Source organism: Elaeis guineensis, chromosome 13 (assembly GCF_000442705.2).
Source record: "Elaeis guineensis isolate ETL-2024a chromosome 13, EG11, whole genome shotgun sequence".
Classification (NCBI taxonomy): Eukaryota; Viridiplantae; Streptophyta; class Magnoliopsida; order Arecales; family Arecaceae; genus Elaeis; species Elaeis guineensis.
Genome location: NC_026005.2, coordinates 70,904,286 through 70,920,465, shown reverse-complemented (window position 1 = coordinate 70,920,465; position 16,180 = coordinate 70,904,286). Strand labels below are relative to the sequence as shown.

General features: G+C 38.1%; 1 protein-coding gene across 3 annotated transcripts; it reads left to right on the top strand.

Moving 5' to 3' along the window:
- The first annotated feature begins 11,301 nt into the window (after positions 1–11,301).
- LOC105055992 (membrane-anchored ubiquitin-fold protein 1) lies at positions 11,302–15,419 on the top strand. Of its 3 annotated transcripts, none has more exons than XM_029267839.2 (4): positions 11,302–11,523; positions 12,077–12,231; positions 14,735–14,947; positions 15,051–15,419. In XM_029267839.2, exons 2-4 carry the CDS (start codon positions 12,099–12,101, stop codon positions 15,104–15,106), a joined length of 402 nt encoding a protein of 133 aa, XP_029123672.1. In that variant the 5' UTR covers positions 11,302–11,523; positions 12,077–12,098; the 3' UTR covers positions 15,107–15,419. The 3 variants fall into 3 exon arrangements, with proteins under 3 accessions (XP_029123672.1, XP_029123671.1, XP_010936346.1); XM_029267838.2 differs by having other exon boundaries at positions 11,317–11,859; XM_010938044.4 differs by having other exon boundaries at positions 11,357–11,859; positions 14,780–14,947.
- The last annotated feature ends 761 nt before the right edge of the window (positions 15,420–16,180 follow it).

Below are 16,180 nucleotides of genomic sequence, written 5' to 3'. Positions count from 1 at the left end.
TTGTAGAAGAAGAGGTTATCAATAGAAAGAACAAGGAAAGAGGATTCCAACGGCGTAAATTTTATGCAAAATGGAGTTAAATTGACCCAGAAATTGAAGAATGAAGAAAGAAGACTCAATTGGGTCAAACCCGAATCAAATCAGGTCAAAATTGGTCAAAAATCAACTGATTTGATGATCTGGTTAGCCGCCTGGTCTACAGCAACAGGCGCTTGGACCATGGACCTATCGGCGCACCATAAACTAGCCAATCAGCGAGTCTCGGCTCACCGCAACGCATCGTGAGCCCGATCCACGTGCACGGTCCAGGGCTCATGAGGAGAGAGAAGAAGGTCCGAAGGGCAACCTGGTAACTTCACATCACTTGATGGTCCGATCTTCTCTGATCAAGATCCAACGCTCCATATTTTTACGCCATCGGACGGCCACCATCGCAGTCGGTCAAGATCCAATCGTAATCAAGGCAATTGTAAGAATCAATAAATACTAGGACAACACGGGATCCTTCTGCAGCGCGATCCAACGGACGAAATCTTCCAGCGCCTTGATCGGACGGTCCACGACGCATCCGATCTGATCCCATCTCTGCAGCGCGATCCAACGGCAGCGCTTCACCCAGATCGTGATCCAACGGCCCAGAATCGCTTCCGGCTTGATTTATTAGATGAATTGGGTCCTTTAGATGAAGATCAAACGGCTGAAATAATTTCTAGGATTTTTTGATGGATTTAAGTACTTTTTAAGCAAGATTTGAGCTCCTAAACCCCCTTAACAGCCCTCTAAAACCTCTTAGTCCCACATCTAAAGTTTTGAAAACCTTATAACCCCCAAATGCCTATAAAAAGCCCCCAAAGGCCCTTGTTTTAAAGATTCTGGCCTTCCGATCAAGCTTGTAACCCTAGATAGTGGGGTTTTTAGCTTTCTTCTCAAACCTCGAGCTTTAAGGTTTTTGTAATAATTTTTTTTATATAAAATCTTATTTTTATATAATTTTATCTCTTTACATTATGCAATTTATTTTTCTTGCAATTAGGATAGTTTAATTTATGCAATTTAATTTTATGCAATTAGGTTAGTTTAAATTATGCAGTTTAAATTTATGCAATTAGGATAGTTTAATTTATGAAATTTGGGTAGTTTATTTTTCTGCATTTAAATTTTGCAAGTAGATTTAGATCATGTCTAGCTAAGCATCCTTTCTAGGGTTTGCGATGAAGCTAGATCATGAGTAGGGGTTTTACATAGGGTTCTTTCTTTTTCTTAGGGTTTCTTTTTCTTCCACTTTTGCCAAAAATTTTTGATGAACTACAGTTGGGTCAGAGATCCTTCATAGTTCATGCTTGATTCAGTGCATAGGAGGAGAAAACCCTAAGGGATCCTAGTTACTACTCCCCTGTAAAGAATCTTGATGGGTTATCGTTGGGTCTTAGTCCCTTCATAATCTATGCTTGGGAAAGACAAGAGGAGTAGTCGTTAGAATCAATAAGAAAAATTCTAGGTAGAATTCCCTAATCTAGATCTAGTGGATTCAAAAAATCCTAGATCCTTAGTCTTATTGTCTTTAGTAAACAACTTTCGATTTTCAATTTTCGTTAAAGCTCGCTTGAGCATAGATTTGAAAATTATTTTTAAATCAAGTCTCTGTGGGATCGATCCGTACTCGCTGGTCGTGCTACTCTGCACACTGTGCGCTTGCGGTTTTATTTACAAATTTTAAGATTTGCACATCATGGATCGAGCTATGCGATCAGAGGCACGGGACGATCAGCTGGAGGACACATAATGGTGCAGTGAAGAGATTAGAGGAGGTCCGATGTATATTCAATTTCAGATGAAATATTATCTCACTGAGGAGACTGGATTCAAATGGCTACAAGTGGATAGTTGATGATGGAATTTTGAAGGTCATGCACAGCGATAGGGTGATATTAGAGGGAAAGAAGATCAAAGGAGGATATTAGTACCTAGCAAAAAGCCCAGTGTGAGGTGGAGTTTTAGGAGTCAGGAAAAATCTAATGCAAGGTGAAGCTTCAGATAGAGGTGGATTGAGCACGAGACAGGAGATTCGAGAGAACGAGAGGCGACGTCGCACAGTGAAGTTTCTATTACTATAGAAGACTTCTCCGAGCAGATCTTTGGTCAGAGTGGATATAGCTCATGATGGAGGTGGGATCGAGTGGCCTGACTTGACTCCCACGTTTGTCCATCCATGAGACAGCAGGCATGCCCCAGGATGTAGGGGCGAGACGAATCACAAGCTCTCAAAGACAGATAGAAGCCAAACATCGAGTCGAGATGAAAATTACTGAAAAAAATACCTCGAGATTCGATCCATAATAAGTCCAAAATGAGATCCAAGATAATAAATAGAATCCAACGAGATTAAGATCAGTCCAAATGGAATCCGAATGAAGAAGATACATGTGAGGACGTAGGCCAAGAGCAGATGGTACGGCCCACGAACCGCCAGAGAGTCCATGGGCCGGCACAGGCCGGAGGTGGTGCGGGTGAGGCCCAGCAACGTGTTGGTGCTAGGCCAGCAATGCGCTGGGTCGGCCCCCAAGTGCGAGCACCCAAGCCTTCCTTGGTATCGCGGTCCACCGTGGACCATGCTAGATATCATGGCTCACGGAGCCACATGTGGACCGAAGGCATGATTCAACAGCTCTAGATTGAGCCGATCATGATCGGATGGTCCAGATTAATTTTGAATTTGATCAAGAGATAAGGGGCTGATTCTATGCGATCGGATGGCCATGATTTGAGCGGTCACGATTGAACAGTCTTGATGAAATTTGGACTTTGATTTGGACTTGGTTTTCTAGTAAAATACTATTTTAGGATTTTTGGAGGTTATATAACTTCGATTGATGATCCATTTATTACGTTGGATGGCTAGTAACATCCTAATCATGCAGAGAGTCTTCTTGAGAGGTTTCAAAGAGCTTTTATAAGAATTTTAGAGTTTTTTGTTGAGAGACTCTTGTATAAAAGTTGAGTGGTGAGTTCCTCTTGTATTCTTTATTTTTGTTTCTCTCATAATGAAGCTTGCACACTCTATGGAAGTAGGCTTGAGATCGATCCATGTATTTTTATTATATATATTTGTTGTTCTTTTTTCTTTTTTTTTTGTGTGGTATCAACATCTCCTTTTCGAATGTTGTTGTGATCTTGAACGGGTGATCCATGTTTTGTAATTGAGGGATCTACCCCAACAAGTGGTATCAGAGCCTGGTTACCATCGATAAGTGGTATCAGACGGTCTAGACAGAGGTGGTATTGATCGAGATAAAAGATGGAGAAGACAAGCACATCAAGGTGGAGATCAACCGATTCGATGGGAAGAGCAATTTCTCTTTGTACCAAATGAGGGTGAAGGACGTGCTCATCCAACATAGATTGATCGACGCTCTCTTGAATAGAAGAAGCCAGCCACCATAGAGGAGACGACCTAAGAGTGGCTATAGATGCAGACAATTAGTACCATCCATATGTACCTGACGGATGAGATGGTGATCCATGTGCTTGATGAGACTTCTTCGACGGTGTTGTGGTCAAAGCTCGAGGAGTTATACATGGCGAAGTCTCTCACCAACACTTTCTTTCTTTGAAAGCAGTTCTACCAACTATAGATGGATGAGGGACAGAGCATGCAAGAATATCTCAGCCACTTTCAAAATATTCTCATCAATCTTCTCAGTGTAGGTGAGAAGGTTGAGAAAAAGATCAGGATGTTGGTCTTGCTAGCATCGCTTCTTCCTTCATATAAGTCCTTGATGACTGCTTTTCTAGTGGAGAAGAGAACCATCAAGATGAACAAGATCACCGTAGCGATTCTCCAGAACGAGGTTCTCAGATGGAAGAACCAGACTTCGAGCTCAGATGGCGGCAGCTCAGCTTTGATGATTTCTGAAGGAGCAGGTGGTAGCAGATGGAGCAGCAGAGGATCATGAAGAGGATGACCCAGGTCCAAGATGAAGGATCCCATCAAGATCAGGTGCTACCAATGTGATGAGTTAGGACATCATGTCAAAGATTATTCTCAACTCAAAGATCGGACAAAGACTACTGCAGCGACGGTCCGTAGGGAGTCAGAGGATGATATCCTAATGATATTTGACAAAATATCTACTTCTTTCTAGCTGTGAATTTTATATTCTGCATGCACCTATCATATATATCGCAGAGATGAGCAATTTGACTTTTTAAAGAGCAATGAGGGCACTATTCATCGATCGGATGGATCGAACTATGTAATCAGGGGCACCGAAATGGTTAGTAGGAGGACACATGATGGTGTAGTGAGGAGAATAGAGATCCGATATATATCCAATTTTAGGAAAAATATTATCTCACTGAGCAGATTGGATTCAAACGGCTACAAGTGGGTAGCTGATGATAGAATTTCGAAGGTCATGCACGACGATAGGGTGATATTAGAGGAGAAAAAGATCAAAGGATGACATTAATGCCTGACAGAGAGTCCAATGCGAGATGAAGCTTCAGAAGCCAGGGGAAGCCAGTGCAAGGTGGAGCTCTAGGTAGAGGTAGATCGAACACGAGACGGAAGACTCAGGAGGATGAGAGACGACGTCGTAGAGTGAAGTTCCTATTGTCATAAGAGACTTTTTCGAGCAGATCTTTAGTCAGAGTGGACCCAGCCCATGATGGAGATGGGATCGAGCAGTCTGGCTCAACTCTCACATTTGTTCATCCATGAGATAGCAGGCATGCCCAAAGTGTGGGGGCGAGATGAATCACAAGCTCTCAAAGATAGGTGGAAGACAAACATCAAGTCAAGATGGAGATTGTTGAGAAAAATACAAAGAGATTCTATCCATAATAAATTCAAAATAAGGTTCAGGACGACAAATAGAATCCAATGAGATTAAGATCAGCCCAAATGAAGTCAGGATAAAAAAGATACGCATGAGGATGAAGGTCAAGAGCAGATGGTATGGCCCATAGGCCGCTGGAGGGTCCATGGGCTGGTGCAGGCTGGAGGCGGTGCGGGCGAGGCCCGCCAGTGCATTGGCACTGGGCCAGCCCAGGCACGTGCATAGCCTGCGAGCCGGGTGCCCAAGCCCTCCAGGGTATCACGATCCACTATGGACTGCACTAGATATCACAGCTCACAGGGCCACACGTAGATTGGAGACACAATTCGATAGCTCTAGAGTGAGCTGATCACGATTGGATGGTCTAAATCAATTGGGGTTTCATCAGAAGATAAGGGGCTGATTCTGCATAATTAGATGGCCACAATTTTAGTCAGTCACAATCAAACGATCTGGATGGAATTTGGGCTTTGTTTTAGGCTTAGTTTCCTAATGAAACACTATTTTTGAATTTTTGGAGGCTATATAACTTCGATTGATGATCCATTTGTTGCGTTGGATAGCTAGTGATGTCTTAATCATGTAAAAAACTTCTTGAGAGATTCAGAGAGCTTTTGTAAAGATTTTAGAGCTTCTTATTGAGAGACTTTTGTATAAGGGTTGAGTGGTGAGTTTCTCTTGTATTCTTTATTTTTGTTTCTCTCATAGTGAAGCTTGCACGTCCCATGGAGATAGGCTTAAGATCGATCCATGTATTTTTATTATATTTATTTGTTGTTCTTTCTTCTTCTTCTTTTCGTGTGGTATTAACATCCGCTTCCTGGACGTTGTTGTGATCTTGAGCGGATGATCCATATTCTGTAATTGAGGGATCTACCCCAACAAATGGTATCAATGCTTGCTTATTGTCGATAAGTGGTATCAGACGATCCAGATAGAGGTGATGTTGATCAAGATAGAAGATGGAGAAGATAAATACAATCAAGGTGGAGATCAACCGATTCGATGGGAAGAGAAATTTTTTTTTGTGGCAAGTAAGGGTGAAGAACGTGCTCATCTAAGACAGATTGATCGACGCTCTCTTGAATGAAAAAAAATCGACCACCATAAAAGAGATGATCTGAAAGTAGCTATAGATGCAGACGATGAGTACCATTCGTATATGCCTAACAGATGAGATAGTTATCTATGTGCTTGATGAGACTTCTCTGATGGTACTGTGATCGAAGCTCGAAGAGTTGTATCAACATCTGTTTCTCGAACATTGTTGTGATTTTGAGCAAGTGATCCGTGTTCCGCAATTGAAGGATTTACCCCAACAAGTGGTATCAGAGCCTGATTACCATCAATAAGCTATATCAGGTGGTCCAGGCAAAGTAGTATTGATCGAGATAGAAGATGGAGAACACAAGCATAATCAAGGTGGAGATCAATCGGTTCGACGAGAAGAGTAATTTTTTTTTATGGCAAGCAAGGATGAAGGACGTGCTCATCCAATGTAAATTGATCGATGCTCTCTTGAATGAGAAGAAGCCAGCCACCATAGAAGAGATGACCTGGGAGCATCTATAGATGCAGATGTGAGTACCATCAGTATGTGCCTGACGGATGAGATGGTGATCCATATGCTTGATGAGCCTTCTCCGATGGTACTGTGGTCGAAACTCGAAGAGTTGTACATAGTGAAGTCTTTCACCAATACTCTCTTTCTTTAGAAGCAGTTCTACCAACTATGGATAGATGAGGAATAGAGTATGCAGGAATATCTCAGCCACTTTTAAAAGATTCTCATCGATCTTCTCAGTATAGATGAAAAGATTGAGAAGAAGACTAGGACGTTGGTCTTACTAGTATCACTTTCCTCTTTGTATGAGTTCTTGATGACTACTCTTCTAGTATAGAAGAGCACCATCAAGATGGATGAGGTCACCGTAGTGATTCTCTAGAATGAGGTTCTCAGATGGGAGAACTAGGCTTCAAGCTCAAATGGCGATAGCTCAGCTTTGATGATTTTTGGAAGAACAAGTGACAGTAGATGGAGCAGTAGAGAATCATGAGGAGGATGACCCAGGTCTAAGATGAGGGATTCCAGCAAGATCAGGTGCTACCGATGTAATGAGTTGGGACATCATATCAGAGATTATTCTCAACTCAAAGATCGGATAAGGGCTACTACAGCGATGGTCAGTAGCGACTCAGAGGATGATGTTCTAGTGATATCTGATAAGGTATCTACTTTTTTTTAACAGTGAATTTTACATTCTGCATGCATCCATCATGTATGTTGCAGAGAGGAGCTGTTTAACTCATCGAAGAGTATTGAGGGCACTGTTCGTCAGTCGGATGGATCGAGCTGTTCGATTAGGAGCATCAGAACGATCAGTTGGAGGACACATGATGGTGCAGTGAGGAGATTGAAGAAAATTCGATATATATCCAATTTCATGTGAAATCTTATCTCACTGAGTAGACTAAATTCAAATGACTACAAGTAGGTAGCTGGTGATAGAATCCTGAAAGTCATACATGGCGATAGGATGATATTGGAGGGGAAGAAGATCAGAGGAGGACATTAGTACCTAGCAGGGAGCCCAGTGCGAGGTGGAGCTTCAGGAGCCAGGGGGAGTCCAGTGCGAGATGGAGCTCCAGGTAGAGGTGATCGAGTATGAGATGGGAGATTCGGAAGGATGAGAGACGACGTTACAGAGTAAAATTTCTATTACCACAGGAGATTTTTCTGAGCAGATCTTTGATCAGAGTAGACACAGTCCATGATGGAGGTGGGATCGAGCAGCCTGGCTCAACTCCCATATTTGTCCATTCATGAGACAGCAGGCGCACTCCAAGGCATGTGGGCTAGACGAATCATAGGTTCTCAAAGACAGATGGAGGTCGAACATCGAGTTGAGATGGAGATGGTTGAGAAAAAATACTTCGAGATTCGATCCATAATAATTTCAAAATGAGGTCCAAGACGAAAAATAGAATCTAACGAGACCAATGCCAGTCCAAACAGAGTCCGAATGAAAAAGATACGCATAAGGAAGCAAGTCGGAAGCAGATGATATACCCCACAGGCTGTCGGAGGATCCACGGGTCAGCATAGGCTGGAGGCAGTGCGGGCTAGGCCCAGCAGCATGCTGGCACTAAGCCAGCAGCATGTTGGGCCGGCCTAGGCATGTGCGTGACCCGCGAGCACGGGCGCCCAGGCTCACCTGGGTATCGCGGTCCACAGTGTATCGTGCTAGATATCACGGCTAATAGGACCATGCATGGATCGGAGGCACGATCTGACGGCTCTGGAGCGAGCCAATCACGATCGGACGATCGAGATCAATTTCGAGTTTAATCAGAAGATAAGAGACTGATTCTGCATGATTGGACGGTCATAATTTGAGCCGGTTACAATCAAACTGCCTGGATGGAATCTGGGCTTTAATTTGGACTCAATTTCTTAGTGAAATATTTTTTTAGAATTTTTAGAGGCTATATAACTTCGATTGACGATCTGTTTATTGTGTTGGGTAGCTAGTAACGTCTTGATCGTACAGAGAGACTTTTTGAGATATTTCATAGAGCTTTTGTAAAGATTTTGGGACTTCTTTTTGAGAAACTCTTGTATAAAGATTTGAGTGACGAGTTTCTCTGGTATTCTTTATTTTTGTTTCTCTCGTAGTGAAGCTTGCATGCTCCATGAAGGTAGGCTTGAGGTCAATCTATATATTTTTATTGTATTTTGTTTGTTATTTTTTCTTCTTCTTTTTCTCGTATGGTGTCAACATCTGATTCCTAGACGTTGTTATAATCTTGGCCAGATAATCCATATTCCACAATTGAGGGATCTACCCCAACACAATTAAAGTCCAATACAATTTGTTTTTGAGACAAAAAAAGCCTTGATTTGCAAAAGCATAAATGAAGTGAATTTATGTTGCAAAATTCTTGTTCTTTGTATTCTTTTCTTTTAGCCCTGAGGAATATGTGTAGTTAATAGACATTAGGTGACAGATACTGTAGATAGAGATCTACACGGTTTGATTAAAAAGATTGTCTTGATCCTCAGATTTTTTCTACTTCTCTAAGCTAATGATTATGTGATTTGCTTTTAGATGTAAATAGTTCTTTGTTGATTGATTCTTATATATAGAAAATTTTTTTTGTTATACTTAAGCTTGATGTAATCATAATAAAATTAAACTAAATTAAGCCATTGTTAACCATGGTAGTCTCTCTATTTTGACTAATAAATTTAGCTCCTTGTTAGCAACTAATGGAACTATAAAACAACAAAGGAGTTGATAAAACATAACAAGTGAATATAAATTTTTATATTAAATAATACTATTCATCTTTTGAAAAATTTATGTTATGAAAATCTTTTTTTTTTGAATAACAGGAAGTGAAGTAACTCCCTACAAACAAATAAAAGAAACATCCCCTATATATGCTCAAATAAAATTTGCCAAAATAGGAGGAAAATCTTCAATCCATATGCTTTCCACTTATTGGATGCTTACCATGTTTGCTAAACGATCTACAACTTGATTAACTTCATTAAATATATGATTGCAAGAGAAATTAAACAATGTAGGAAATAGATTCTTCATTCTTCTCAATGCTAGATGCTAACAAAAAGTTCTGACTCTATCTTCATATTTTTCTTTTTCTTAAAAATATATTATTTGGCTACCAAAGAAGCAATCCTTTTCTTTAAATAATTATATGTGGGTTTGTGCTGGTAATCATAGTGAGCTCTAATCTTTACAAATGTTATGTGCCAATGCTTAAAAATACTGAAAGAGGCAACAATTTGTACTATAATCAATTAATAGCAAACTACTATTAATTATTTAATATTTACTTGTAAAATGATCATGAATAGATTGTGCATGATGGATGATTATTACTAAATTGCAAGAGTCATTTAAAAATCTAGTGTATGAAAAAATAATAAAGAATATGGTAGAAATTATTGAAAGAATATAATAATAATAGTGACTTGATTTAAAAAAATAAGAGTTCTGCAAAATAGTAGACGTACAATATAAAAACTAGAACTCAATGTAATATTATACATTTTGTATTTAAAAAAGAACATGCATACGTAACAGTATTTCTCAAGGATGCTAGAAAGCATCCATTTCATGCACATCAGAAGTTCTCTATGGCACAAGGTATAATATGACTAATGCCACTTGTAGGAATTAGTTGGATATTATATTACTAAACCAAAATTTTAGTTTACATAAATACATACAACAAAGTTTTTTTTACATTTTTAAATAGAAAATCTATATAAAGGAATTTAGGCTTCATGAATTATCTAATTATTTCTACATGTTTATATCATTATATAGTAATGCTACAAGACAATTTTAGTATGAAAACCTTTTAGAGCTAGTATGCCATGTGATAATGAGAGAAGATTGATGCAATTCATAGGTGATCATTGGTATATAGCACCAATCTCCCCGTAACACATGCCCTCAAATATTTGTTAGGTATAAGGATGGGCCCACAAACATTTTCAATAATTGCATCCACTATATTTTTAATCTTTTCTTTGTTTCTCTTTTCATAAAGAGAGTTGAAAGGGTTATTTGCCACTCTAGTATTGTTTGCCACATGGACAAAAGAATTATTCCATATTAGTTGTTTGGTGTTTTGGTGCTATTTCAGATTTTATCAATGCTACCTACATTGCAAATCAAGCTATTTATGTATAGCTTGATCATGGGCTGCTAATAGGCTTAACTGAGTTACATGAAATAAAGGATAACCAAGTTTAAAGTCTTACATGAAGCTTGACTCATAAAATAAGAAGAAATTATTTGATGGACCACACCTAGCAGGTAGTCCAAATCTTAGGGCACGTGTATGATAAATAATATAATGAATTCTCACATCTATTTCTATCCTGATTTATTTAAATACAAGGAGGGATAATATAGCGAGTGATCATTGAACTTGTCTATCGAATCTGATCAATCTAATACTTTCTCCAAAGTAAGCTATGCTTGAATGGCCCACAAGAATAGATAAGAAACTGGCTCAATTAATGATAATCTTGCTCAAACTAATTTATTTAGGATATACACTATGCTTGAAAATATAGATTTAAACTTAGCTTAAGTTTAATTATCTAACAAATCAAACATGAGCAGGACAAAGACCAACTTGACTTGTTTCCAATCTCAATCATAATCTCCTCTTCTTTTTCACTTAAATTTTTTTTTGACAATTTAAAAATAATTAAATATAAGAATTATTTTTTTGGTACATATAAAAGTTAGTCTTTTAAAATACTAAATAGAAATATCAGTCTATTCATGAAACAGTAGTCTTTGTTCAATTCCAGGGACAATGTCAAATGTCAAAGCCAACCACAATAATTTTCAAATTTGTTTGAAAACATAAGTTTCATGCCTGGAAGTTGGCAAAAGATCCCTTTGATTTGTAGGGAATTCCAAAGTAGACAAAACTTATATAAAAATCAATAAAAAACAATATTGCAATTAAAATAGAATAGAAGGGAAGGAGGATGGGAAGGGAAGGTGATAGAATAAGGAAACATCCAATGGTTTTATCTATTTTCCGTGGTCTTAGGAGGTGACAGATTGGCTGGAGAGCCGGAGAGGAGAATGAGATGGAGATAGGCGGCGGATTCATTTGACCACTGATTTCGGTGATTTCGATCATTCCTCTCGTTTTATCTCTCTCTCTCTCTCTGCGCGGCGGATTCTATTCAATCTGCTGTGGCCCTCGGTTTCTGCATCCGGTTCGGGGAACTCGGATCAGTACCTGCCTTCTACTTCGTTGCCTATTTTATTTCTGATTTTTGCGGTTTTGGGAACGCCTAGTTCGAGATTTGGGTTGTTTGGGCGGAGTTTGAAGGGAATACAAGCGTTGTTCGGTGTTTTGGAGGAGACCTAGATCGAGATTTGGGTGATTCTGGAATAAAGTTGAGATTTTTAAGGGTTTTTTTCGTGTTCGGAAGAAGACCCAGATCGGGATTTGGCTGGTGAGAAATTAATCGTAATTTTATAGATTTTTCTTCTTCGCTTGAAAACCCTATCATCTCCAAGCAGCTGTTCCTTTTTTTTTTTTTTTAATCGAATTGTTTTGTTTTTAAACTAAAAAATGATGTCTTTGAGATTCTTTCTTGCAAAGATAAATGTTTTCTAGAAATAAAAATTATAGAGAGGTTTGTTGTGGAACTTTTGGTTGTTTGATTGCAGAGTCCTTCTGTGATCCTTGGAGATGTCTGGAGTCCAAGAGCCTCTTGAGATTAAGTTTAGATTGTTTGACGGATCTGACATCGGTCCCAAGAAGTATGCTCCTGCTACAAGTGTTGCCACCCTCAAAGAAAGCATCATTGCTCAGTGGCCAAAAGGTTGGCTTTATATTTGAGTGCTGTTGGATTCATTTTGATTGGTTTGTTCCATTTCAGAAATATGATGGTGGTTTGGATTCTCTTAGACTATTGTTGGATACTGTTATGGCATCTTTCCTGATATTTATGTGAAGATTGTTAAATTTTACTTTCGACTTTTTAGTAGCAACTATACTTCCCTGCAGTAAATTTGGTATCGCATGTTTCCATAGAACAGGAGAAGTGTCTTTCTGTGATTTTGCTTTGGTGTTGTGCAATATCTGTGCTTAGATTTGTCTGATGTGCTTTATGACAACTATTGGAGTACAGATGGTAGAAATTCTGATGTCGTCTTATCGGTCGTGTCTTCTATTTCATTGTGGGTCATCATTATTGGTGAAGTCATACTGATAGATTCTGAGCTAATGAGGTGAGGATCCTACCTCTTGTTATCAGCAGATGTCCTGCACTCATGGAAATCTAAACGGCACACGACTATGAACATGTGGTATAGAGGATAGAACAATGTCTAATAAAGATAAAACTCAGAAGATGCGGGTGAAGTTTCATATAGGAAAAATAAGAAACTGAAAGTACTTGAATAAAATGATAAAATTGCAGTGGCTTTTATTTTTTTTTTTAACATATAACTTGGCCACATGTAAATGAGGAGGAATTACATATCAGCAGTGCTGAGAAACTTAGCATAGTTTCCAATTACTAAGCCATCCTTAATGTCTGAAATTTCAACCTTTAAAAACCCTAAATGTAGGGTAGGTTTTGCACCAAATCTAAATATTTATTTGATAAGTGTGTCTTCATGTCACATTTTCCTGCCAAAAAAGTTGTCAGATTTAGATTTTCAAACTGTCAGTACTTTGTGGTCCCTGGAGTGGTTGAACATGAGGTGACATAACTTGTTTTAGATTATCATTTCAAGATCTTGTCAAAAGTCCATGCTTTGGTTAAGTGTAAGCAAGAGACCCATTTTCTATCTGCCAAGTAAAACCTCAAGTGACCTATTATTAGTATCATTGCATATTAATTTGACACATTGTTTACATGCATTTACAACTGATATGTACTGAAGTAGACTGATCTGCACTCTATACATCTTGTTGGCAACCATGGGGCATAGTACATGTTATGTAAGACGGTATGTTGAATGACTTATTGGCTCTTATATTTTTAAGTCGCATCAGGTATGGGAGCATCAGTTGGCTCTTGTTGATGTCGAGATCCTATGAGAGCCCTAAATTAATAGAGATATTTGCATATCATCCTGAAAATTTACTAAATTGTATTGAAGACCTGTTATATGAATATAAGGTTTATGTGAAAGACCTACCATCAAAGCAGAGATCATGAAGAAGAAATTGGCTCTGGAAATAATCGTTGCAAGTGCTCAAACTTTTATCAAGGAGGTTGAAACTATACTTATATTTCCTTGTTTAATATTCAAAGTTTTCTTTATGGCTTTACCAAAAGAATTACACATTCAAATTCTCTTGCAATCTCAGAAGAGATCATAGAGGATTAGAATACAATGTGGATGATAGAGATGTACTTCCTGCTTTGATTCACTTATGTACTCTTTTATGTTGGGAAGATTATTGGGGAAGAGAACTTCTATAATTCAAGCAACACAAGCTATCATTTGCTTCATCTGATAAATGAGTAATCATCTATTTTTTTTCTTTTCCCTTTTTTCCCATTTTTTTTGTTTATTCTGGGATCAATGGGTGATTGTCAGAAGTTCACTTCAGTTAACATGTTCACCAGATTACTACAATGAAGGATGCAAAATCAGATAGTGGTACCATGAGATGTCAATCAGTCAATATTTAGTATTGTCTTGTAAATAGTTGAGATGGGATTTCCTACTCTCATACTAAGTTTGTAATGACAAGATGGAGCATCATGCAGAAGCAACCTGATGTAAATAAAAATTCAGGCACAAGGATGTATTGGAGAGGACTCAAAACCTATCCTGAACATAATACATGTTTGCTTAATTGCAATACAAGTAGAAAGAAATTTTTGATCAAAGATTCAAGAAAACTTTATGCTCCAAATTGATCTGAGGATCATGTGGCAATAGCTATCAGGTCTGATATCTGTATCCTATGTGATCATTAAATTGGGAAAAATTACATTGTTGCAATGCGTAGAATGGTGCGATTCATTGATATCAGAAATAATGGGTACGTGATTTGCTGACACTTGTTACATACTTGTAGTGGGATAGGAAATATTGTAGTATAACCTATTTTTTCCCTTTAAGACATTATTTTATTCTATTTGAGGTAAAGATGGAGAGAGCATATATTATCAACTATTTGATGGATATATGCTTAATATTTAAATTATCATACGATGCATAAGATTATCACACAATTGCAGTTTCAAGTCTACAGAAAGAGCAGTGACTGTCTTTGTTTTGTACAATATTTGGCATGCATGTTATCTGTCTTTTAGTTGGTTTTTTTCTTCTATGCGTTGTCCTTTTTATGCTACTTTTCAGTGCTGCTGATTCAGAACTCTTCAACAAAATGGTGTCTAATGACAGGGAAGGAGAATGGTCCAAGAACTGTGAACGATCTTAAGCTGATTAATGCAGGGAAAATATTAGAGAACAATAGAACTTTAGCCGACTGCAGAAGCCCAATGTATGAATTTTCTGGAGTTACAACCATGCATGTTGTTGTTCGCCCCCCTTCTTCTGAAAGAGGGACTGGTATGTGTTATCAATACTTGATAAAATTATAGATTCCATTATCTTGCCTCTCGTACCCTAAATCTGTTTTTTTTTTTTTTTTCTCTTCATGCCTTATGTGCAGAGAAGAAGGTATTGAGCAAGCCAAAAGAGAACAAATGTGGTTGCAGTATCTTGTAATATGCTCTTTCCAGAAAGGTACAGGAAGATCAGCTGGTTGCTTCGCTCAATTATCTTGTCTTGTTTCTTTGGTTCATGGGATTACCAACACCGATGGAAGTTTCTCCGCATTGAATGTGGTGTTGGATCTGGCACAACATAGACTCCAAAGTGGCTCAAGTCTCATATAAGCATAAGCATTGATAGGACATTCAAAGATTTCAAAATTTTGATCCAATTTAGATCTTTGTGCGAGTGGTGGTCTTTTTGATAAATTGTTGTTATTATGTACATTTCATAGTAATCAATTGCTTACATCCCCAGACTGTATACATTTCTTCTGCCTTTTTCTTTTCACTTCAATTGCAGGCAGCATATCTATGATTAATAGCAATTGGAGTTCTGGAGCAAAAGTAATGTTTTGCATAAGATATTAATGATGAATCATGAATTGTCCCTATATCATGCCTCAGCAAAGCTGCTACAAGGATTTCCTCCCCTTTCCCCTTGCAGAATCCATTCCAGTAAAGTTTCATACTGATTAGCTCGTCTTGCACGGTTGAACACAAACAATCAATTTGAGATTAATCTCCATGCTTTCAGAGCCCCATTTATTTGTGTTTTTTATGCCCTGTCATCGGAAGCGACCGAATACTAAGAAAGCCTTGTGAAATTCTAAATCCTGAAACCAAGGTAGTGTTCTATAAATAAACCTTGAAAGATCTTGTGATTGATGAATACGAAAATATGATGTAAGATATACTGCACTCTTTATTTTAGGGTTTAAGAAAAGAACTAAAAGAAAACCACTAATTGCATCACATTCATCTGGTTTTTGGTATAACTATTAAGAGATTTTACTAACAAAATAATCTAAAATAACAATAAAGACTGGGTTATAAAAAAAAAAAAAAAAAAATGGTACTGGAAAGATATGAAGTTATGAACGACTTAGTTTAGATCTAGCGTTAAATGAAGCATACTTGAAAACTTCTAGGAAAATCCAACATGTCTCTCTTGGTACTATAAAGGTATCAAAAGAGTCCAATCCAATCCCGACTTTGAATAGAATGGACTAAAATCAAGTTTAAACTT

Bases quoted from the DNA above. Each gene is read 5' to 3' on its own strand.
- LOC105055992 (XM_029267839.2), top strand. From the start codon at position 12,099: ATGTCTGGAGTCCAAGAGCCTCTTGAGATTAAGTTTAGATTGTTTGAC. The intron at 12,232-14,734 runs GTTGGCTTTATA...GCTACTTTTCAG, and splicing joins CATTGCTCAGTGGCCAAAAG to TGCTGCTGATTCAGAACTCT. The intron at 14,948-15,050 runs GTATGTGTTATC...CCTTATGTGCAG, and splicing joins TTCTTCTGAAAGAGGGACTG to AGAAGAAGGTATTGAGCAAG.